Source organism: Oryctolagus cuniculus, chromosome 5, assembly GCF_051225735.1.
Source record: "Oryctolagus cuniculus isolate XC-2025 breed Fujian yellow rabbit chromosome 5, ASM5122573v1, whole genome shotgun sequence".
NCBI lineage: Eukaryota > Metazoa > Chordata > Mammalia > Lagomorpha > Leporidae > Oryctolagus > Oryctolagus cuniculus.
Window position 1 is genome coordinate 39,795,968 of NC_142871.1, and position 25,268 is coordinate 39,821,235.

General features: G+C 40.0%; 1 protein-coding gene across 1 annotated transcript in view; it reads right to left on the reverse strand.

The window, feature by feature from the left end:
* Positions 1–25,268, reverse strand: part of LAMA2 (laminin subunit alpha 2) — a 705,005-nt gene that overhangs the window by 134,303 nt on the left and 545,434 nt on the right. Inside the window, exons 40-44 of the mRNA XM_089333528.1 lie at positions 24,497–24,659; positions 22,339–22,549; positions 12,836–12,952; positions 11,986–12,149; positions 10,565–10,703 (exon numbers count right to left, since the gene is read on the reverse strand). Of these exons, the coding sequence (XP_089189654.1) occupies positions 10,565–10,703; positions 11,986–12,149; positions 12,836–12,952; positions 22,339–22,549; positions 24,497–24,659 (794 nt within the window). The remainder of the gene's footprint in view (positions 1–10,564; positions 10,704–11,985; positions 12,150–12,835; positions 12,953–22,338; positions 22,550–24,496; positions 24,660–25,268) is intronic.

Here is a 25,268-nt window from a genome sequence, read left to right on the forward strand (position 1 = left end):
GAAAAAAATTATTTCTGTGTTTGTCCCTGAGGGTGTTTCTGTATGAGAGCAAAATAAATTGTTCTCAATGTGGCTGTGTACATGGTCCAATCTGTCGAGGGACTGAATAGGACAAAAAGTGGAAGAGGGAGGAATTTACCCCTTTTCTGGAACCTTTCATTTTATCTGAGCATGGGCTTGGACCAGGACTGAATCCATTGGCTCCTCTGGTTCTCAGGCCAATGAACTAGACTGAACTACACCACTGGCTTCCCTAGGTCTGCAGCTCACTATCCAGGGGTGTTCCCAGGCTCCATAATCAGGAGTCACTCCCTCAATCCAAATCCCTTTGGATGCCCACCCCATTAGATACCCATTTGTCTCCTGCTAGCTCTATTCCACAGTAGGATCCTAGTACAGCCAGAATAAATCATTCTCAATTTCTAATACTCATTCCTAGTGAAGATCTAATGAAATACTGAGAAAAACTGTGAATTTGAATTCAAGGCTAGAGAGTATTAAAGAACAACACAAATGTGTACATTTGAAAGATAGACAGGAAGTTTCTTTCAATAGCAGCATCTGTAAGGTGAAGAAGAGGATACAGAAGAAATAGGAAACCTCTAGTTGTCATGGAAATGAGCCATTCATATTTTTGCATGCACAATACCTAAGGAAGTTGAAGACTGCCAAAATATCCCACATGAAAACCAAATTAACACATTCCATTGACTTAGAGAAGGGAAGGAGAAAGGGGGAAAAGGTAGGGAGGAAGGCAACATCTCAGAATAGATGGAGGTTTTTAATTTTAGGTAGATCTTGGTGTCACAGCATTGTATTTATTTTAGAGTCAGAGAGAAAGAGAGAGAGGAGAGAGAGAAAGAGAAAGAGGAGAGAGAGAGGCTGGTGTGGGTGGGGAGAGGACAGTAGAGACAATCAGAGAGAGCTCTCATCCACCTGTTCACTTCCCAAATGCCCACAGTATCCAGGGCTGGGCCAGGCCCAAATAATGAACTGGGAACTCCAGACAGGTTTCCTACATGGATGGCAGGGATCCAACAACTTAAGCCATTATCTACTTTGTCCCAGGTTGTACATCAGCAAGAAGCTGGAATTGGGAGCAGAGCTGGGAACTGAACCTAGGCACTGCGATAAGGGCTGCAGGTGACCCAAGTGGAGATCTAACCAGTAGATCAAATGCTCACCCCAGTGTGGTGACTTTTATATGATGATTCTTTTACTTTCTATACATTTAAGAACCAGAATTATGGATTTCATCCCATCTTGCCCTTATGTTTGTTTGTTCATTGTGTGCTGTTTGGATACGCCAGATTAAAGTGTACGGCATCTAAGTCCTTTCCAGGGACAGAGCCTGCGGGCTCATATCCCAGTGTCACTGACACTGCTTACTGCCTCTGGTGGTCATTCCAAGGCTATGACAGCATCAATAAATCTTTGTGTTCACCAATTTGTAACATCTGACCTGGCTCATAACCAAGGATCAAGTCAGTTATTATGTGGAGACTGAAAAAAAAAGTGTCTCTGTTGTTTTAGGGTCTTTGATAAGATCATAGGAGCTCATATTAGGAAACAAATTACTGCATCTTCATATATCATCATCATCTAAAAAAGTACTATATTTCATTTTTCCTTGTCCTTGTCCTTGTCTACCAAAGAAAACATTAAATGAGATACTATAGAGAGTTATTTAGGAACACAAGCACTTTCCCCAGTCAACACTAATAATGTCTCTTTTTTCATAATGTCTAGGTTCTTAAAGTAATATTTCATCCTACTAATTAAGAGAAATATATATGCAACACGAGTAGCTATTAATATTTACATAGGAATACTAAGCTACAAACTTAAATTATATAACCTCCTCTGGCTTATAAAAGACCAACCAGTAATTAATATGCCTGTGTTTCATATCAGTATACCTGGGTTTGATTCCTGGCTGTGGCTCCTGACTCTGGCTTCCACTAATGTGCACCCTGTGAGGCAGCAGCAGGGATGGGTCAAGTGACTGGGTTCCTGCCACCCATATGGGAGACTTGCATTGTGGATTTTGCCACCAAGTTCAATTTTATCACAAGGAGACTAAATGCCTGAAAAAAAAATCTCATCATCAGATATAAGTTTGCATTGCATTTCTGGCTCCTGGCTCTGGCCTTAGCCCACATATGGCCAGCGTGTGCATTTGGGGAGTAGACGTGAGCTTTTCCTCTCTCTGTGCTGGCCTCTCCTTCTGGCCTTCTCTAGCTCACAGTAAAATAATTAAAAGTCAACTTTCGGCCGGCGCCGTGGCTCACTAGGCTAATCTTCCGCCTTGCGGCGCCGGCACACCGGGTTCTAGTCCCGGTCGGGGCGCTGGATTCTGTCCCGGTTGCCCCTCTTCCAGGCCAGTTCTCTGCTGTGGCCAAGGAGTGCAGTGGAGGATGGCCCAAGTACTTGGGCCCTGCACCCCATGGGAGACCAGGAGAAGCACCTGGCTCCTGCCATCGGATCAGCGCGGTGCGCCGGCCGCAGCGGCCATTGGAGGGTGAACCAATGGCAAAGGAAGACCTTTCTCTCTGTCTCTCTCTCACTGTCCACTCTGCCTGTCAAAAAAAAAAAATAATAAGTCAACTTTTTTTTTTAACTGTATTCTGGCAACTCCATTCTTGATTATCTGTGTGTTTACACATAGGAGGACTTGAATATATTTTAAAAAGTGAAGTTGCTTTAAAAATGCTGCCTCAATTATGCCTCAGGTCATTCCCATCATCATTTCTTTCTTTCCCTAAAATGTTTTCAGTGTTTTCTCAAGCTCTCTCATCTGTATTTTCTTCACAGTGGTAATAATTGTGGTTTTCTTGTGTGTCAAGCAGATCTTTTGTTCTCGCCCTGTAAATGCTCACTGTGTTTCCTTGTATTTTCTAATGCATTAAGAACATCCATGCCTGTTTGTAGCATTGGACTCAAATGAGCAGGGAACTCTTCTGTATTGTTATCCTTTCAATTCTTTCCTAGATATGTAATAAACTTAATCTCACCCTTTTGTGCTTATATCTCCAACAACAATAGCAGATCTGATACTAATGGTGTGTTAGTCCTCTGGAGGTAATTGTTCGACTTAATGTTTGGCAAATATATTTCTTTTCTGCCAAGACAGAACTACAATATAATGACCACTCAAAAACTAAAGCTCTCCTTCTTCTGTTGATGAAACACAAACATCCAACAAGTGTCCTGGGATAAGCCAGTCTTTGTTTTTCCCGTAGTCATTTAATAACTCAGAGATTCTCTCTCATAATTACCTTGTAATTTTGTAGACTTTTAATTCTTTTTACAATGTTTGTGGAAACAGAGAAGAAATAATGGTAACAGGAGACATGTTATAATGCATGACAACTCACGACAGTTCTCTGAGGTTGATGGATCATGTATAAGCTTTGGTGGTAAAGAGAAATACCAGCACATTTCACATTGGCAGAAAAATCAGAGTTTCTAAGTGTAAGGTGATAGTATTAAGTGTGGGTGAAATTAAATAGTTCTTAACATAAAGCATTAGAAGAAATTTATAAAGGAACAATAGGAAGATTTTCACTGGTACCAAATATTGAATATAGGCATAAAAGGTGCCAATTCTAAGGAAATTTATTCATCCATTCACTCATTCATAAATGCCTTCTATTGCAAGGCACTGTTAGGCACTGAAAATGAATACCCAATAAAGCATAGGTTAGATTGGTGAATTTAGAAATTAAGGTTTTTTAAATAGAAAGTTATCTGTAAGAAGATGGGTAAAAAATTTTAGATTTGATTTGAAAAAATTAATTCATACTGAAAGGGTAATTGGGGGCCAGCATTGCAGCATAGCTGGAAAAGCAACTGCCTGCGATGCCGGCATCTCCTATGGGTACAGATTCAACTGACTGCTCTATTCTGAATCAGCTCCCTGCTAAAACACCTGGGAAAGCAGCAGAAGACAGCCTAAGTGCTTAGGTCCCTGCCATCCATGTGGGAAACCCAGATGAAGCTTCTGGCTCCTGGCTTCAGCCTGGCGCAGCCATGGCTGTTGCAGCTATTTGGGGAGTGAACCAGCGGATAGAAGATTTCTCTCTCTCTCTCTCTCTCTCTCTCTCTCTCACTCACTCACTCTTACTCTCACTCTGACTTTCAAATAAATAAATAAATCCATAAAGCAAGGATTAGTGAACATAGGAAAACTCCTGCAACAATCATGTCAGTATTTTGAATAAGAAGCAAAGAGAACACATGGCACCTGTAAAACTCATTCCAGAGAAACCAGAATGGTAGGAATTGCTGAAAGAATGTGGCATTTTCACTAATGACAAAACAAAACCCTAAGAGTACAATAAATATTTCTAACATTCCTGAGATCCATGAAAACATTTTTGCCTAAAACCAAAGCAAAGAAGTATTGTTGTTTCTTTAACACCATTATTTATGCATATTTCATTCACAGTCATTCACTCTATTTTTTCCCCTGAAATTCTGATTTACTTGGTAGATTCTCTGTGAAGCAAAAAGAGTAACTGTTTCCATTGAATACTAACTCACAGTGTGCTTCCTATGAGATATTTTGGGCATAAAATAGTGTTATCAAGGTTTGTCCCACAACTTATTTAACAAATGTTGTTCCATATACAAAGGACAAAGTTGTTTTTTTTTTCCCTCCCACAGTTGGAGATGCTTAAATAATGTGATACAAACAGGAACCCATAAACTCTGAAACACTAGCTTCACAGGAGTAGCCATATTAATATCAGACAAAATAAACTTTAATACAAAAACTGTTAAGAGAGACAAAGAGGGACACTATATAATGATTAAGGGTTCAATTCAACAGGAAGATGTAACTATTATAAACGTATATGCACCTAATTACAGGGCACCGGTCTATTTAAAAGATATGTTAAGGGACTTAAAGGGAGATTTAGATTCCAATACAATAGTACTGGGGGACTTCAATACTCCACTCTCAGAAATAGACAGATCATCCGGACAGAAGATCAACAAGGAAACAGCAGATTTAATTGACACTATTGCCCAAATGGATCTAACAGATATCTACAGAACTTTCAACCCTACATCTACAGACTTCACATTCTTCTCAGCAGCGCATGGAACCTTCTCTAGGATTGATCACATACTAGGCCATAAAGCAAGTCTCAGCAAATTTAAAAGAATTAGAATCATACCATGCAGCTTCTCAGACCACAGCGGGATGAAGCTGGAAATTAGCAACTCAGGAAACCCCAGAAAGTATGCAAACACATGGAGACTGAACAACATGCTCCTGAATGAACACTGGGTCATTCAAGAAATCAAAAGAGAAATCAAAAACTTTCTGGAAGTAAATGAAGACAACAACACAACATATCAAAACTTATGGGATACAGCAAAAGCAGTATTGAGAGGCAAATTTATAGCAATAGGTGCCTATATCAAGAAATTGGAAAGGTACCAAATAAATGAGCTTTCAGCGCACCTCAAGGACCTAGAAAAACTGCAGCAAACCAAACCCAAATCTAGTAGCAGAAGAGAAATAATTAAAACCAGAGAAGAAATTAACAGGATTGAATCCAAAAAAACATTACAAAAAATCAGCCAAGCGAGAAGCTGGTTTTTTGAAAAAATAAACAAAATTGACACCCCATTGGCCCAACTAACTAAAAAAAGAAGAGAAAAGACCCAAATCAATAAAATCAGAGATGAAAAAGGAAACGTAACAACAGACACCACAGAAATAAAAAGAATCATCAGAAATTACTACAAGGACCTGTATGCCAGCAAACAGGAAAACCTATCAGAAATGGATAGATTCCTGGACACATGCAATCTACCAAAATTGAACCATGAAGACATCGAAAACCTAAATAGACCCATAACTGAAACAGAAATTGAAACAGTAATAAAGGCCCTCCCAACAAAGAAAAGCCCAGGACCAGATGGATTCACTGCTGAATTCTACCAGACATTTAAAGAAGAACTAATCCCATTTCTTCTCAAACTATTCAGAACAATCGAAAAAGAGGGAATCCTCCCAAATTCTTTCTATGAAGCCAGCATCACCTTAATCCCTAAGCCAGAGAAAGATGCAGCACTGAAAGAAAATTACAGACCAATATCCCTGATGAACATAGATGCAAAAATCCTCAATAAAATTCTGGCCAATAGAATACAACAACACATCAGGAAAATCATCCACCCAGACCAAGTGGGATTCATCCCTGGTATGCAGGGATGGTTCAACATTCGCAAATCAATCAATGTGATTCACCACATTAACAGACTGCAGAAGAAAAACCATATGATTATCTCAATTGATGCAGAGAAAGCATTTGATAAAATTCAACACCCTTTCATGATGAAAACTCTAAGCAAATTGGGTATAGAAGGAACATTCCTCAATATAATCAAAGCAATTTATAAAAAAACCCACAGCCAGCATCCTATTGAATGGGGAAAAGTTGGAAGCATTTCCACTGAAATCTGGCACCAGGCAGGGATGCCCACTCTCACCACTGCTATTTAACATAGTTCTGGAAGTTTTAGCCAGAGCCATCAGACAAGAAAAAGAAATCAAAGGAATACAAATCAAGAAGGAAGAAGTCAAACTATCCCTCTTTGCAGATGATATGATTCTGTACTTAGAGGATCCAAAGAACTCTACTAAGAGACTATTGGAACTCATAGAGGAGTTTGGCAAAGTGGCAGGATATAAAATCAATGCACAAAAATCAACAGCCTTTGTATACACAAGCAATGCCATGACTGAGAAAGAACTGCTAAGATCAATCCCATTCACAATAGCTACAAAAACAATCAAATACCTTGGAATAAACTTAACCAAGGACGTTAAAGATCTCTACGATGAAAATTACAAAACCTTAAAGAAAGAAATAGAAGAGGATACCAAAAAATGGAAAAATCTTCCATGCTCATGGATTGGAAGAATCAACATCATCAAAATGTCCATTCTCCCAAAAGCAATTTATAGATTCAATGCAATCCCAATCAAGATACCAAAGACATTCTTCGCAGATCTAGAAAAAATGATGCTGAAATTCATATGGAGGCACAAGAGACCTCGAATAGCTAAAGCAATCTTGTACAACAAAAACAAAGCCGGAGGCATCACAATACCAGACTTCAGGACATACTACAGGGCAGTTGTAATCAAAACAGCATGGTACTGGTACAGAAACAGATGGATAGACCAATGGAACAGAATTGAAACACCAGAAATCAATCCAAACATCTACAGCCAACTTATATTTGATCAAGGATCTAAAACTAATTCCTGGAGCAAGGACAGTCTATTCAATAAATGGTGCTGGGAAAATTGGATTTCCACGTGCAGAAGCATGAAGCAAGACCCCTACCTTACACCTTACACAAAAATCCACTCAACGTGGATTAAAGACCTAAATCTACGTCCTGACACCATTAAGTTATTAGAGAACATTGGAGAAACCCTTCAAGATATTGGCACAGGCAAAGAATTTCTGGAAAAGACCCGGGAGGCACAGACAGTCAAAGCCAAAATCAACTATTGGGATTGCATCAAATTGAGAAGTTTCTGTACTGCAAAAGAAACAGTCAGGAGAGTGAAGAGACAACCGACAGAATGGGAAAAAATATTTGCAAACTATGCAACAGATAAAGGGTTAATAACCAGAATCTACAAAGAGATCAAGAAACTCCACAAAAACAAAACCAACAACCCACTTAAGAGATGGGCCAAGGACTTCAATAGACATTTTTCAAAAGAGGAAATCCAAATGGCCAACAGGCACATGAAAAAATGTTCAAGGTCACTAGCAATCAGGGAAATGCAAATCAAAAGCACAATGAGGTTTCACCTCACCCCGGTTAGAATGGCTCACATACAGAAATCTACCAACAACAGATGCTGGCGAGGATGTGGGGAAAAAGGGACACTAACCCACTGTTGGTGGGAATGCAAACTGGTCAAGCCACTATGGAAATCAGTCTGGAGATTCCTCAGAAACCTGAATATAACCCTACCGTTCGACCCAGCCATCCCACTCCTTGGAATTTACCCAAAGGAGTTTAAATTGACAAACAAAAAAGCGGTCTGCACCCTAATGTTTATTGCAGCACAATTCACAATAGCCAAGACCTGGAACCAACCTAAATGCCCATCAACGGTAGACTGGATAAAGAAATTATGGGATATGTATTCTTTAAAATACTATACCGCAGTAAGAAACAACGAAATCCAGTCATTTGCAACAAAATGGAGGAATCTGGTACACATCATGCTGAGTGAAGTAAGCCAGTCCCAAAGGGACAAATACCATATGTTCTCCCTGATTGGTGACAACTGACTGAACACCAAAAAGGAAACCTCCTGAAGTGAAATGGACACTATGAGAAATGGTGACTTGATCAGCATAGCCCTGACTGCTAATGGACAACTTAATACATTATCCCTCATAGTATTTTTTTTTGTCTGTTCTACTTAATATGACTGGTTTAATTCTGTAATTATCACACAGTTATTCTTCAGTGTTGAAAATTAACTGAAATGTGATCCCTGTTAAACATAAGAATGGGAATAAGAGAGGGAAGAGATGTATAATTTGGGGCATGCTCGGGCTGACTTGCCCCAATTGGTAGAGTTAGAAACATACCAGGGGATTCCAATTCAATCCCATCAAGGTGGCATGTGCCAATGCCATCTCACTATTCCAAGTGATCAATTTCAGTTCACAATTGATCATAATGAAAGGACTAAGAGTCAAAGGGAGCACATAAACAAGTCTAGTATCTGCTAACACTAACCGATAGAATAAATAAAGGGGAGAGTGATCCAACATGGGAAGTGAGATACTCAGCAGACTCATAGAATGGCGGATGTCCTAAATAGCACTCTGGCCTCAGAATCAGCCCTAAAGGCATTCGGATCTGGCTGAAAAGCCCATGAGAGTATTTCAGGCATGGAAAGCCAAGACACTCTGGCAAAAAGATCTCTGTGAGTGAGATCCCAGTGGAAAGAACAGGTCTTCAAAGAGGGAGGTGCCTTTCTCTGAAGGGAGGAGAGAACCTCCACTTTGACTATGACCGTGTCTAAACAAGATAAGAGTCGGAGAACTCAAGGGGCTTCCATAGTCTTGGAAACTCGTGACTGGTGCATAGGGAGATTACTGATGCCATAAACAGGAGTGTCAATTTGTAAAGTGAACAACAGGAGTCACTGTGCACTTACTCCTCATGTAGGATCTCTGTCCTTAATGTGCTGTACACTGAGGCTTAATGCTATAACGAGTACTCAAACAGTATATTTCACTTTGTGTTTCTATGGGGGTGCAAACGACTGAAATCTTTATTTAATGTACACTAAACTGATCTTCTGTAAAAAAAAAAAAAAAAAAAAAAAGAAATTATCAATTCCCAACTTGACTCTCACTGGGATTAAACATGACAATAGGTCAGATCTGATTTCATCATCATTTAAAAAAAATCATCTATTATTTTTCACTTTATGTTTCTGTGTAGGAGCAAACTGTTGAAATCCTTACTTAAGGTATACTAAGCTGATCTTCTGTATATTAAGACAATCGAAAATGAATCTTGAAGTGAATGGAAGGGGAGAGGGAGTGGGAAAGGGGAGGGTTGTGGGTGGGAGGGACGGTATGGGGGGGGGAAGCCATTGTAATCCATAAGTCGTACTTTGGAAATTTATATTCATTAAATAAAAGATAAAAAAAAAAAAGAAAGAACCATCTATTAAGCCTATAAATTGATTGATCAGCACTTCCATATAAGAAATGAAAAAACAATAAGTATATAAATGAAGTTACCTCTAACTTTATTCTATATAGATTTCTTTGCCTTTATAATACAAAAGTGAAACCAAAAAAAAAAAAAAAACAAACAAAAAAAAACCACTAGCTTCAAATGTATTTTGAACAATGACTACAGTCAAAGGTTAAGGGCTTTTCAATTTGTAAAAATGGTATAAATAGCTTAGGAGTATTTGATCTGACATGGTTTGTAAATGTGCATTTTATAGTCAAATTTAATATATGAGAGTACTTTGAAAATATGTAGAAAAAAAGAATTAAGAGATACTTCTTTTTGATACAAAAGAACACTTGAAATGCAAGCACAATTTTCTCATAGTAACCATTTTCCACAAACATTTTGAAGTCCCCTTGTATCATCAAGGGTGTGAATTTTCAAGTTTTTTTTTTTTTTTTTTTTTACTTTTGGAATAATGATGGGCATATTTCCATGCGCAGCAGGTCCTACATGACTGTGCTTATCTTGTGAGTTGGGGGCACAAACCTGCTTGGTATCTGCCTTAATTTTAAGAACCTTACAATGTAAATGGCATGTGACTGAGAATAGAGTTCAGCCGTGATTATAGAATATTTAGAATTTACTTTTGATTACATGCAAAAGAGGCCTTCAAAAATAACTCAACACAACTATTCTGATTTACTAGGATTTTCCGCAGCTCACTTATATCTGACAATTTTAAGCTAACAACTTGCTCATAAAGGCTGACCTCTGTTCTCAGCACAATATGTGATTTGTTCCTTACCAGCGCTGTAGCTTCCTGTGCAAGATCTTTGGCTTCTTTGGCAACTTTCTCAGCCTCATCAATATAGTCCTTGATATTGCTGTAAGCTTTGAAGGCAGCAGTGGCATTGAAGGAGATGTTTTTAGCCTCATCAAGGATTCTGTTGGGATGACCCAAAAAGGAGGACATCAGGGCAATTATCACTCAAAGGAAAAAAGTCTTAGTTGTAACAAATACGGCTATCCAAACGACCATGGCCAACATGACTGTGATAACTCCAAAGTCTAGTGAGATATCTACTTTACTGTATTGTGCTGTGATTTGGAACTCAAATCTGCATTCCTAAATAACTCATCTAGAACATTCTAGCAGCATATCTTAAATGCCCATAGCATCCTCCAAAGCCTCTGCAATCACATGTAGCAAGCAAGAACATGCAGTGAGACAATCCTTCGCAATATCCCTCAAATATACTAAGGGTTTCAGAGCACTTGTACCACATTACTGGAATGAATTTCATAGAATCTCTCTGGGGGAGATGCACTTCTTAGAGGAGTGGCTTGTTTCAGGTCACATGATCAACACATCCCTAATTAAGGACTTGGAGCCTGGATCTGTGGATTCCTAGCTAACTACCCTATTCACCACCCTTCACTCTAAATTTGCAAAATTTCATTATAAAATGAACTGTGCATGTAGCAAGGGTATTTAGACATGAATATTTCCTTTGTATCAATGAGTATTAAATAGAGAGACATAGCTTTGCATGTAGAATATATTAAACATAGATTTATTTGGGAAAATTATGCTTAGAACTAATAGCAGCTGTTTGTGATATGATGACCACAAAACTATAGGGGAAGCATAGTAGTCATACTTACAAGGCTATTTACAGGTCAAACACACATTTCCCTCCTGCTTCTCTTTCAACCCATGTAACAATCCCAGTTACAGCATGCTGTTATTGAAGGGGAGAATGTAGTACCTTCCCAGAGTTTGAAATGGCCAAAAGAATTTAAACTGTGCATGGGGCCATATTATGAAAAGTTAGCCTTTTAACAATAATTTTTTTATTCCATTAGAAATATATAACTGAAATTTGAAATCGACTATATGCTTATATATTATTATTTAAAATGCTAATAAGGCAACAACTGTGCTTTCCAATGAAGAACAGAAAATAATTTTTTCTAAGTGTAGCCTAAGGATATGTTCATTTCCTACCAAGCCATATTTGAATCCAATTTTAACTGGGACTTTTGATTCTTCTCCAGTAGAGCTTTTCCGAGACCCTCTAATTAGGCTCTTTTACAGAGAAGCCATGTAGCGCGTATGTTCATAATTACAATCAAGATCTGAAAGTGATTCCCGACATTTCTGCCCGGGAAAACTTTGGGACAAGTAGCAAGACACACAGACATTTCCAACAACAAATGACATACCCATCAAGGATGGCAGATGAGTCATTCAACTGTGCCGCGTGGCTCTCAGCCTGGGACACTTTCTCAGCAAGCTTCCTGTCCTTTATTTCTTGGGAGAGGCCATCTATTTTATCTTTAAGCTCCTCAGACATCGATGGTAATTTTGTTTGAATGTCTTCAACATACTGATATATAAAGAAGAGAGGGCATTTTAAGCAATTGAATCCAGGCCTCTTCTAATTTACTAATTTCTCTGTGAGACATAATTACACATACTTAGTGTTTTATGAAATTTCAAATTTATTAGCATGGAAAAAAAGAGAACAGAGAATAAAATCCATTACTTAATGAATGAGATTAGGAGCTTTATGAAGCCAATTCACACCAAGAAGAACTTATTTTTTTTTAATTGTTGCTTCCTTGGAATAAATGTACAAATGATAGTCATTAGGATCTTAGAGCATTTGCATTTTTTTTTTACCATATATCACTCTGTGCAATGCACTAGACAGTATGTTAAAAGTGTTCATAGACTTACATTTCTCTTCTGACTACTGTTATATGAATACTGAATTGTAAATGCAGTTTTAGGAACAAAACATGTCCTTTATCACTATTAGAAAAGCACTGGTTTATGTGAGTTTGTGAGTATCCTCACAAAGGCATTCATGCCTACCGGGTGAACAATGTGATGGGATGTTCTAATGGCTTTCAACAGGCAAACATGGTCACAATAGAATAAGGCCACACTAATTCCCCATCCATAAAAAATTAATATTTGCTTGTGTTACTGAGTTTTCATTGATTTCCCCTTTATGAGAGCCTATGCCATAATGGCCTGTTTTAACTTAAGGTTTTATCAAATACTCACATCTATGACCGAGCTGATTTCATCTGCAAGACGGTTGGCTTCAACGAGGATGTCATTCCCCTCTTTCAAAGTGTTCTCAATTTGTCGTTTGCCACTTTCAACAGCCTCCTTCTTCTTCTGTAATTCAGTAAGGATGATACATCAAAAAGTCATTTGGGGAAAGCCCTGTCCAGCTCTGTATTCTTGACTTTCCTGAGCTGCCTGAACACAATTTCCCATGCAAGTTACTGTGTGTTGACAGTGTGGCTAGAAGAGAATGATACAAAGTGCTCAGCCAGTTTCCCAAAGTTACTCTATTTAGAGACCTGCACAGGCATTTTCTCCTTCCCATTGTGAAAATGTCATCTCAGTGAAGAAAAGTCCTGGGGTAGTAGGTGAGGAATGGAACTTATACTTAAGGCAACAAGGAACATCCATTTGTAACTAAAATTTCAGAGCTGAATATGTACTTCGGAGCAGGTTGAAGTTGCTGAATTACAGTGGAACTGTATATTGAATCTGTACACAAATGAATGCTTTGTGAATATAAACATAAGAAGACGTATCCTACAGGAGTTCTAGGAAAATCAAAGAAGTGGGATTTTTAAGAGAATTTAGGCAAAGTACTGTTTAAGAAAAACTATGGCATGCAAGAATAAACCCAATAGACTGTTTCTTCAGATGGGAGCAGAGTTGAATTTGTCTTTGGAAATTATAGCTTGTCTCAAAACTACAAGCAACTCATTCCTGGCCTAGAAGAGCAAAATCAACAAGAGAGAGATACAGCTATTTCTGCACCTGGAGCGTACCTTGCCTACTTTTTTCCTTTACACTTTTATCTAATTCATATTCTTCCAAACACCATTTTACCTGTGCGCTTAAATGCATCAATTATAATTTTACGTTTTGGCCGTCTTATATGAATGATATTGCTAGTTTATATTAATCTAGGTCTGGGCAGTTTATAAGATTTTCTTACTTAATTCAAACAATGCTATGGGTCCTGAGTGTATAAACTTTTAAATAACTAGAAATTGAGCAAGTTAATTCAGTGGTCTGAAATGCCACCTACTCTCCAATTTGTTAGTTGGAATCTTCACTCTCAAGGTGATAAGATTAAGAAGGGGAATGCTTTGGGAGCCCTTACCCTCAAGAATGGGGCCCTTCTAAAAGAGACTTGAGGGAGTTAATTCACCCTTCCACCATGTGGGTACACAAAGATGGTGCCTGTGAACCAGCAAGTGACCCCTCACAGGACACCACATCTACCTGCACATTGGTCTGAATTTCCCAGCCTCAGGAATAGTGAGAAACACATTTCTGTTGTTTATAAGCCACCTGGTTTTTACTATTTTGTTATAGAAGCCCAAACGAGCTAAGCCATTGGTGATTTACCTAACGTCACATAGTAGAGTGTACTTGGAGATTTGCCCGTTTATCTACCTAAGGACACATCCTGGGACCTGGCTAAAAAAGTCCTGTCTCAGCTATTACAGAAATCACAGGTCTTATTTGGACTGGCACAGTGCTAATTTCCTGCTTTCCTGACCTCTTTTACCAATTACTTCACTATGTTGCCAGGTATATTCCTCAGGTCCCTGCCTGTGAGCAGTTCCCCCAGGTCTGCATTTTGCTTCCTATGCCTGTTTGCTCTGCTAGTCACTTGTCTGACAACCTACCACCCATCCTGTTCCTATCTGTCCACTATGTTATAGCTATGTCCAGAGAGTTAATTGTTAAATTAATAACAAGAGTCACTGTGCACTTACTCCCTATGCAGGACCTCTGTTCTAATGAGTTGTACTATGAGAATTAACTATAAAACTTGTTCTCAAGCAGTTTTTTATATTGTGTGTGTGTGTGTGCAAATTGCTAAAATCTTTACTTAGTAGAGAGTTGGTCTTCTGTGTATAAAGTTAATTGAAAATGAATCTTAATGGAGAATGGGACTGGGAATGGGAGAGGGAGGGTGGGTATGGTGGGAAGAATCACCATATTCCTAAAGTTGTACTTATGAAATTTGTACTCATTAAGTAAAAGGTTTCTTTTAAAAAAAGGCTATGTTCAGCTGATAGGCCTTCCTATGATGAAATTCCAGTTCTGCCCAATCACAAGTAATGAAATATTGTGAAAATTATGTAACCTCATGTAAAAAAAAAGTTTTATTTCTCACAATTCAGAGTTTGACCCATTCACCAGCTTCACCTGGAAGCCTGTTAGAAATGCATAGTTTCAACCTCTTCTCCAGAGCTGGTGACTCGGAATCTGCATTTTAATAAGAATCCACATGATTGATATACAGAATAAAATTATACTGAATTATAAAAACTGGCTTTGAACACTGCCTAGCATACCATAACACTGTAGAATTTTGTCAACTATTATAAATATAGTTTTGTTTTTCTTCCTAGGACTCATTTATATGAATTATATCCTATAGGGTGGCTATGAACTATAGAAACACAGATAAAATTGTTTTATTTTTTGGTGTAGATTGAGCCATTTCTATTGTTTCTTATAGGACTGAATAAAAATTCAGGTTATTTAATGAACATCAGAGACACTAATATATTACAGGTGCATGTACAGAGGGACTGGTGAAGAAGTACAGCCTACTGAACTGTACATTATTGACAAAAGACAACAATTCGCTATATCACACAACATTATGGAACAGGTTATGAGCTATATTCAAATATCAATAAACCATTTATTATATATGATTGCTCCCAGACTCTATGGCCATATTAAAAACTCATTTATGGGTTTAGTGACTATCATCCTCACTACAACATAAAAGCTGTACTTCGTATCACTGTACCTCTAATACCTAGTACAGCTTCCTAGAAGAATGAAGAAACAAGAATGAGGTCCATTCTTGGGACTTGTGCTGGTGCCACTTGGCTTAAACAGCTACTCCCATAACTAGCTAATTCAGGGCAAGTTCTGATATGCCACTTCTTCTGCACAGACAACAATTAGAGGGACTGTCCCCAAATCCCTGATTTCAAGGATCATAGCTTTCATAACTGCCAATTTCAGCCCTTAGTTTTTATATGAACTGATTTAAAGTTATACCACGTAAGGAATTCCAAAATTATTTCCTGTAATGTGGCTTTTTTTTATTAATGAATCAAGATAATTTAAAATGTGGCACCAATGGAAGAGAGGAGAACATGCATGTTAAGTGAAGACCTACATCCATTTCTGCTTCAAGAAACTAATGAGAATCTTTTGTAAAGTTCTAAGGAAGTCACTTTAAGGAGCCAATTGTCATGCAAAGATCAAAACTGCTCTTTATCATACTAAAACAGAAATGATGATTGAAAGACTAAAGGGATTTTAGAGGTGACTAATTTTTGGATTGATGTTGATGGAACCTAGCTTTGAGACAAGGGAAGAGGAGATCTGAAGCTATCAAATATGGACAAAAGTATAGAAATAACATTATATTAACTTTATGATACTTTCTTTTAATTAAGCGTTTTATTTAAATACAGTGTACATATCAAGAAGTACACATACATGCACAGATAAAGAGCTTTTTGTCCTGTGAACTCACGGATAACCAACACCAAATTAAGAGCAAAAACTAGTACCCCAAGAATCCTCACTATCCTTCATTTATTGGGGGAAAAATCCGTTTTCCCTTTGTGGCAGATACTGCTGTAAGCTCTGGGGATATAGACTGGAAGAAGATCTGCTCCTCTTGGCTTGTTTGGAGAAGGGAAAAAATGAATAGTGAACGACTGTGTCATGTATTTTTAAGTGTTGATGACATGAGTACTACAAAAATAAAGAGAGGGAGTGGATGCACAATGTTGTAGAATACAAAATATCTGGGACAGGACTCTTAAACCATTTAAGGGACAAAAAGGAAGGCCACTGCATAGAGACACTCATTCTTCAAAATACATTGAAACCACAGTGGCTAAATCGTTCTGTTTGGATATCAAAACTGACTACATTTGTACGTTTTACTTGTAATTTGGTCTTAATGCATGCCCAAGCTCTTCAATTTGGACATCTTTTTCTTTCTGTTTGATGGGTGTCTAGGGAGATGGTGGACTAAATTCTTCAGGCAGGTGCAATAGCAGGCTTCCTGTGTATCCTGTATGTAGCAGCTTGCTCTGCTTTCTTTTTTTTTCCTTTTTTTTTTTTTAAATTTATTTGACAGGTAGAGTTATAGACAGTGAGAGAGAGAGAGAGAGATTGAGAGAGAGAGAGGTAGGTCTTCCTTCCTTTGGTTCACTCCCCAAATGGCCTCCACGGTAGGAGCTGCATCGATCTGAAGCCAGGAGCCAGATGCTTCTTCCTGGTCTCCATGCGGGTGCAGGAGCCCAAGCACTTGGGCCACAGCAGAGAGCTGGACTGGAAGAGGAGCAACTGGGACTAGAACCCGGTGCCCATATGGGATGCCGGCACTGCAGGCGGAGGATTAACCAAGTGAGCCACAGCACCGGCCATTCTACTTTCTTAAATCCTTTGTTTGGCAAGGTCAAATGGTAGACGTTGGGACAGACGATTTTATACATATCCTTTGTTTCATTGAATTGCTCATCTCCAGTTCTTCTGTCCATCAGACCCCTGATTCCCTTCTGATTTCTCTTCAGTGCTTAAAATGCCCTTTTAATCCCACCACCTTCCAATAAGCCACATTCAAAACCTTCTATGATCTGATTCCAAGTGCCATTTCTGGAGCCCTCTTCTGCTGCAGACTTGTGAGGCTTCTGAAACCGTGTGGCTGGCCCATCTGATCTGTCCTAGATCCCTGAAAATATTCACAGCTCTGCCTTTGTCCCTATGGTGTGATCCCCTTTTGTCAATTTCTCCCAGTTTCTGGTCTGATGTGGTCATTTTTGTGATTTTGTTGAACTGAATCTCCTAGGCACTACATATCTCAGTTTTGCATACAGTGAAAGTTTAAAATGTTTGGAGTTTGAGGGATACTGTAAATTCTGTGAGGCCACGCACCATTCCTATTCAGCCTTAAACACCTGGTGGCCAACCTTGATAGGGGAGATGCCTGATCGACATTCACGTCATCACACCCACTTCCAAGCCTGGTAACACTAGTTTCCAAGACAGAACCAAGCCTCCAGAATACACAAAACATTCGCGAATTCCCACAAATATGGATTTTAATCCACTACTCCAAGATTTCAATTGCTTCATATAGTTCTCAGGGGAAAAACCAAATTCCTTATCTCAGTCTCACAATGCAATTCTGTTGAAACACAAGATGCGGACCCTCTCTTGGGTTTTTTCTCCGTCTGGTCATTCACATACAGTCTTCATTCCGAAAATGGCCATCCACTGCGTTTTTCTCTAAGGTGTCTTATCTTCTTTTCTCCATGTTCTTGCATATGATTTTCATCTGGAACGTTCTTCCCCTTTTATTTCTACTAATTAGTGCCTCCTCTACAATGCTTAGCACAGGTGTCAGGGCTTCTGTGAAGCCCTCCCGAAGTCCAGGGAAATATTTAGAGGCCCTATTTTACATTCCTCCATGCTAATTCCTATAGCCTAGAGTGTTTTTTTTGGTGTGTGTTTGCACTTCTAACTAAACACAAGTTACTTGAAGCCATAGGATATGGTGTTTTTTTCCTTTCTATCAATGGCTATCAAATGCATACCTGAATCAATGGAATGATTCCTTTTTTTCCCTGAATTCAGGTATAACTATTCATGTATAAGTATACCTGAACTGAAGTACATGTGCTGACCTGTATTCAGGTCAAACATATACCTGAATTACTGGTGGGATTTTTAAAATACAGGTTGCTGGGCCTCACTCTCAGAGTTTCTGACTTAATAGACTTGGACCTGAGAATTTGCTTTTTTAATGAGTTTTAAGACAATGCTGATGCACTTGTACCAAGGAGCACATAATGTGCACAAGTTTGATGCAATCATTTTTATGTTTAGCAGACTTCCTGAATGTAGGTATATTAAATTAATTACTTTCATTTTATTTGAAAGGGAAGGAGCGAGGTGGTGGGAGAGGGAGAGGGAGAAATGGAGAAACTGAAGGAGGGAGATCTTCAATCTGCTGGTTCACTCTCCATATGCTAGGAGTGGGCCAGGCCAAAGCCAGGAGCTGGGAACTCAGTCTAGGTCTCCCACTTGGGTGGCAGGGAGGGACCAAAATACTTGAGCCATAATCTGCTGACTCTCAAAATCTGCATTAGCAGGAAGTTGGATTGGAAGTGGAGTAGCTGGGACTTGAACAGGGCACTAATATGAGATGAGGGCATAACAAGCAGTGACTCACCAGTTGCAGTAAACACCCACCCTGAGTGTAGTATTCTTAATAAAAATTACATGATTACATTCTTAAAATAAACAAAAATCACATTTTAGTTGGGAATTCATCACATCATCTTCTTTGTGGACACGGGCACCATGGAGTTATTTACTTTAGAAAATGTTCACTATTTGGGGCCAGCACTGTGGCCCTGGGGATTAATCCACTGCCTGCAGTGCCAGCATCTCATATGGGCGCTGGTTCAAATCCCAGCGCTCCACTTCTGAACCACCTCCCTGCTAAATGTGCCTGGGAAAGTAGTGGAAGACAGCCCAAGTCTTTGGGCCCTTGCACCCATATGGGGGACCTGGAAGAAGCTCCTGGCTCCTGCCTTTTGATTGGCCCAGCTCCAGCTATTGCAGCCATTTGTGGAGTAAACCAACAGATGGAAGATTCTCTTTTTCTGCCTCTCCTTCTCTGTAACTCTGCCTCTCAAAGTAAAATGAAGAAATCTTTAAAAACAAAAAAAGAAAATGTTCACTATTCAATCAAAATCATAAAATACATCAGTTGTTCTCAAACTTGTACAGGTATCAATTAACCCAATGAGAGTCTTCGAATACAGGGAGCACATGGAATCTATTGAACAAACAGGTAGGCTGAAACCAACCTTAAGTGCACCTAAGCCATCTTAAAAATCTGTGCCTTGTTCATGTTATATCAGTTAGTTTATTTTATGCAGTAAGTTTTTCAGACAAGCCTGGCATATAAAATGAAAATACAAATGCCCCACTTAGAACTTTCAGGGCTGGCTACATAAGCGTCAGGCACCTCAAGGGGTACCCAAGAATGATGGCTCTTGGTTTCAAACATCAGTAAAAAGAAGAAATGGCTGGAAGCACCATTTACTGGGCCACTATAACTCTTTGTGAAATACTTCCCAAATGCTTATTATGCTTTCCACACAGGTAATTTTAATTTCTTAAACCATTGCCATAAAATGGAGAGGTGCACCTGCGGGTAAGTTAGGCCACTGGTGGGGAGGAGGGTGATTCACGCCGGAGCCCGTGATGGGACAGCAGCCCAGCTCCTGCCTCTCAAGATGGTGCTTTTTCTTGAATACTGCCAGCGTGTCAGCAGGCTCCAAATTGGTTAAGATTAGACACATCAGTTTAGGACAAAAGTGAGCTTTCTCAGGCTTTTACCAGAACGGCAAGGCTAAAGCCCAGGAGAGGGACCCAGAATTTAAAAGAAACCACATTGTACTCAACCTCTTACTGCTTAATCCAAAGGAAAATAGAAAGAAATGAGCGAATAAAAAAAATCCTGCTTTCTGTTCAACTGTCGTTATCATTCAACAAACATTTTTGAGAGCATGCTAGATGCCAGGAAATGTTGAGTTATGGCTGAAGGTGAAATTGTATGTTAGAGGAGATATAGGTTTGCTGTTCTTTTCATACCTGCTGGAGTCAGATACTTTGAAAAAAAGCAAAGATAGGTTAGTCTCCGGGGAGAAAGCTCCTCCAATGCCAAATCCAGGTGTGTGCTGTCACATGTGCTGAATTTACTCAGAGAATAGAGATCACTTAACCATGTTAAGATTAAGAAAGAAACTGGAAAAAAAAGCAAAAATGAGCGAGGAATGTGTTTTTGTTCCAGACTCTGAGAAAGGTAGACACTACCCGTATTGCAAAATTTCCTTCTTTTAAAAATGTATTTTGAGAGGCAGAGAGAGAAAGAGAGACTTCCTATCTGCTGGTTCCCTCCCCGTATGGCAGGGACACTATCTCCTGCTGCTTCCCAGGATGGGCATTAGCGGGAAGCTGGAACTGGGAGCAGAGCCCAGACTGAAACCCAGGTGCTCCAGTATGGGACACAGGCACCTCAATGGCTGCACTACACACCTGCCCTGCCTGTAATTTTTTTTTTTTTTTTTTTTTTTTTTTTTTTTTGACAGGCAGAGTGGACAGTGAGAGAGAGAGACAGAGAGAAAGGTCTTCCTTTGCCGCTGATTCACCCTCCAATGGCCGCCGCGGCCGGCGCGCTGCAGCCGGCGCACCGCGCTGATCCGATGGCAGGAGCCAGGAGCCAGGTGCTTTTCCTGGTCTCCCATGTGGGTGCAGGGCCCAAGCACCTGGGCCATCCTCCACTGCACTCCCTGGCCACAGCAGAGGGCTGGCCTGGAAGAGGGGCAACCGGGACAGAATCCGGCGCCCCAACCGGGACTAGAACCCGGTGTGCCGGCGCCGCAAGGCGGAGGATTAGCCTAGTGAGCCACGGCGCCGGCCTGCCTGTAATTTTTTGATGAGTGAGGTCCCTCTTGGCTGTGAGGGAAAGCAGGCGAAGATAACCCAGACTTGATCATTAATCCCTTTTATACTGCCATCTACAGGACTGGCGCTGTGGAGTAGCAAGTGAAGCAGCCACCTGCAGTGCCTGCATCCCATGTGGGCACCTGTTGGAGTCCAGGCTGCTCCACTTCCGATCCAGCTCTCTGTTATGCTCTGGGAAAGCATTAGAGGATGGCTCAAGTTCTTGGGCCAAATCATTGCAGCCGTCTGGGGAGTGAACCAGCAGATGGAAGACTTCTCTGTCTCTACCTGTCTGTAACTCTGCCTTTCAAATAAACAAGTAAGTAAGTAATAAATAAATAAATAAATAAATATTTAAATAAAAAAATAAAATGCCATCTACATAGGGCAAATTGCAAAAAAAGGTGGGGGTCAAAATTTTCCCCATATTTCTCAAGTGCTCAGGTGCCACTAGAACATGGAGAGAACTTTAATAGTTTTTAGCAACCAGATTATGAACCACATTTGTGATTTAGGCTAGATGAACTGAAAAACCACATGTCAGTTTTGAAAGATGTCCAAGATATGTGCTAGCATGAGGCACTCACTGCAGAGCAGGGGAATCCATGTTTAGAAACACCACTGACTTGCACAGCCGGTAATCCTAGTTAGTGGCACAGTCGTCATTGAAACCAAAGTCCCCTGACTCCCAGCATAGGGCTCTTTCCCATTGAAGAATACTTTCCTTAAAAATCTTCATTGCTTTAAGTTAACTTGAGTTTTATATGATCCTATGGACCATGGTCATTAGAGAACCTCCATCACCCCCCCAAAAGTGATTATTCTTTGTTCTGCTTCTTAGAAGTTTCCTGAGTTTCCATCCTTGACCTTGGTAACTGTGCGTGAACTTGATCAGTACAGCCGCACTCCACACTGCCCCTGACCACCACTCCCAAGATTGTGTGGAAAGTGCCTCCAGAACTCACCTCCAAAGCAGTCATGTTTTTCTGGTTTGCAGCAGATAAGCGATCAGCTTCTCTGATTTTGTTTGTAGCTTCTGCCAACAGAGCCCAAGCGTCATCAACTTTGTTTTTGTAGTCAGCCAGTTTTTCCCGGAGGTTCTTCTCCATCTCTTCGTTTTTCCCCCTGGACTCTGCCAACAGCTTGTTTACTTTCTGCAGGAGACCTTCTGCAGCTCTGCAATCACCCAAAAACAGACCATGAGCCCATGTCACTGCCTCCGACTGTGGGTAAGAAATTGCTTTGTAAAAGGATGCCAATACACAAAGAATGAAACATAACAAATCAGGCATAGTCACTATGTACTAACTGAAACTGAAAACTGGTTCCTGCAAGTGGCAAGATCATTTACAATTAAAATTAAGGCAGAAATAAATGAAACCTCACCTTTAATTTGTTTTAGTAAGAGAACCCTTTCAATTGGGAAGGGTTTCGTGTCATTCTCGTTATCTGACTGATGAGATGTGTCTTATGATTCATCCCACAAACCAAAACAAAGAAAAGCCACCTGCTTCACCATCTTGATACACTTCCTCTACAACTTTGAATGGGAGAGGAGAATATTGGTATATTTGCTTCGAAACTGTGAGCAGAATTCTGTGTTATTGCTGCGCTAGTGAAATGTTATGATTTTGATCTACTTTTGTTTTTCTTCCATCTGAGTTATCTGGGGGTTTCTTGAGTTTAACATATCTATATTTCCTAATGTAAAATTATATCAGCTGTTAACAAGGGCCAAATACTTGAAAAGATGTGAGATTCTAGCTAACATGCATCCTTGTCCCCTGAGGGGCCTCTTAATACAGTGTGCTAGGTTCCTCTTTCAGTAGATCCAGGAGGGGACCTAATAATCTTATTTCTGAAAGTTTCAGTATGAAGCTGGGGCTATGGCACAGCAGATTAAGTCACTGCCTGTGACGCAGGCATCCATTACTTTTTTTTTTTTTTTTTTTTTTTTTGACAGGCAGAGTGGACAGTGAGAGAGAGAGACAGAGAGAGAAAGGTCTTCCTTTGCCGTTGGTTCACCCTCCAATGGCCGCCGCTGCAGCCGGCGCACCGCGCTGATCCGATGGCAGGAGCCAGGATCCAGGTGCTTTTCCTGGTCTCCCATGGGGTGCAGGGCCCAAGCACCTGGGCCATCCTCCACTGCACTCCCTGACCATAGCAGAGAGCTGGCCTGGAAGAGGGGCAACCGGGACAGAATCCGGCGCCCCGACCGGGACTAGAACCCGGTGTGCCGGCGCCGCAAGGTGGAGGATTAGCCTATTGAGCCACGGCGCCGGCGCAGGCATCCATTATTACAATGATGGTTTGAGTCCCGGCTGTTCCACTTTTAATCCTGCTCCTTGCTAATATGCCTGGGGAAGCATATTAGATGACTCCAGTACTTGGGCCCCTGCCACCCCATGGGAGACCTGGATGGAGTTCCTGGCTCCTGGCTTTGGCCTGGTCACTCACAGCTGTGTGGCCACTGGGGGCGTGTCCTAGCAGCTAGAAGATTTCTTTCTGTTTCTGTCACTCTTCCTTTCAAATAAATAAAAAAGAAGTTCCCAGGTTCTGTTGTGTTATATTACTTAACTATTACTAAGAACATTATAACAGTTAAAAATGTAAAAATGTGTCTGTTTTATTGAGCATGTGATCATAAAAGTTTCACTGGCATTAATAAAATCACTATTACCTTTTCCAATCCTCAGATTCCCAATATTTATTTCAAAATACGATATTTTTTTTACTTGATGATTGCTCAGCATTTTGTAAGATGAAAAAAATGTATGGGATGACTTGAGAAGGTCATAACTTTAGCCAAAAGTACTTTTATTAAAACTAAAAGACATTGGTAGTTTAAAAGTCCCTAATATAGACAATGAGTAAAGCAAACCCATTGGCTGATTTATCAAAAGGATCACTTACTTGATTATTTAAATAGGTGAAAACATGCTTAAATTCATTTAATGGCAAGGCACAGCATTAAATAAGGAAGCACATGAAAGGATAAATATGCAGCAAACATTTCCAAGTCAGAAAAACGTAGTTTCTCCTGCTCCTACGTGTGATGGAGATTCAGGAGACCAGAGACCAGCTCAGTTTATCAGCCGAAAGCATCGCAGGGCTTGTACTCACACCAGCTCATCCTCAGCAGCTTCCTTTTGGGTGTCTAGATTTTTCCTCCTCAGTTCTTTCATCATCTGATCAATCTCTTTCTGAAGCTCTTGCAAATTTCTCTCAAAGGCCTTGTCTTGAGTTCCTAAAGTTTCATTCAGCTTTACAGCTTTTTCATTTACAGCTGCAGGGGGTAAAACAAATTTTGTAAATTAGTAAACAAACATGCCACACGCAACAATGGCATTCAACATCTGCTCTTCACCGCCAGCCCCAAATGAAGTGCAATTTGCCAGGGGTGTTCCTGCTGGGAAAGAGAGAAGAGGTTAACACAGTGCTTGGAAACACACAGGGAAATGTTGCCATGCCTGTCCAGTTTATATTTCTTCTGGGGATATGGTGATTAATATGCTAACCTCAAAAGGCAGAAAGACAAATAAAGAAGTGAGTTAAACCTCTTTAGGGAACAGGTAAAAAAAAAAAAAAAAGAAAGAAAAACATGACATGGAGCAGAACCCCTGGAAATTGAAAACAGACGCTCTGCCTTGCAGATGAGACAGTCAGGGTCAGCTTTAAAATACTGCATAGGGAAATACCATCAGTGATGAGATCTCTGAAAATGCACCTGCCTTGCATTTCTACCCTGTTCTCCTGTGCTCATTTTTTAAAAGGAGGAATGGAGAACTGATACAGGGACAAGGGTCATAGATTAGGCCTGAAAGGTACCTTCCAGCAGTAACATCCATCGTAAGAGTCTATGTTTATTATGCATTAAATGGGGTTTCAGGCTGTG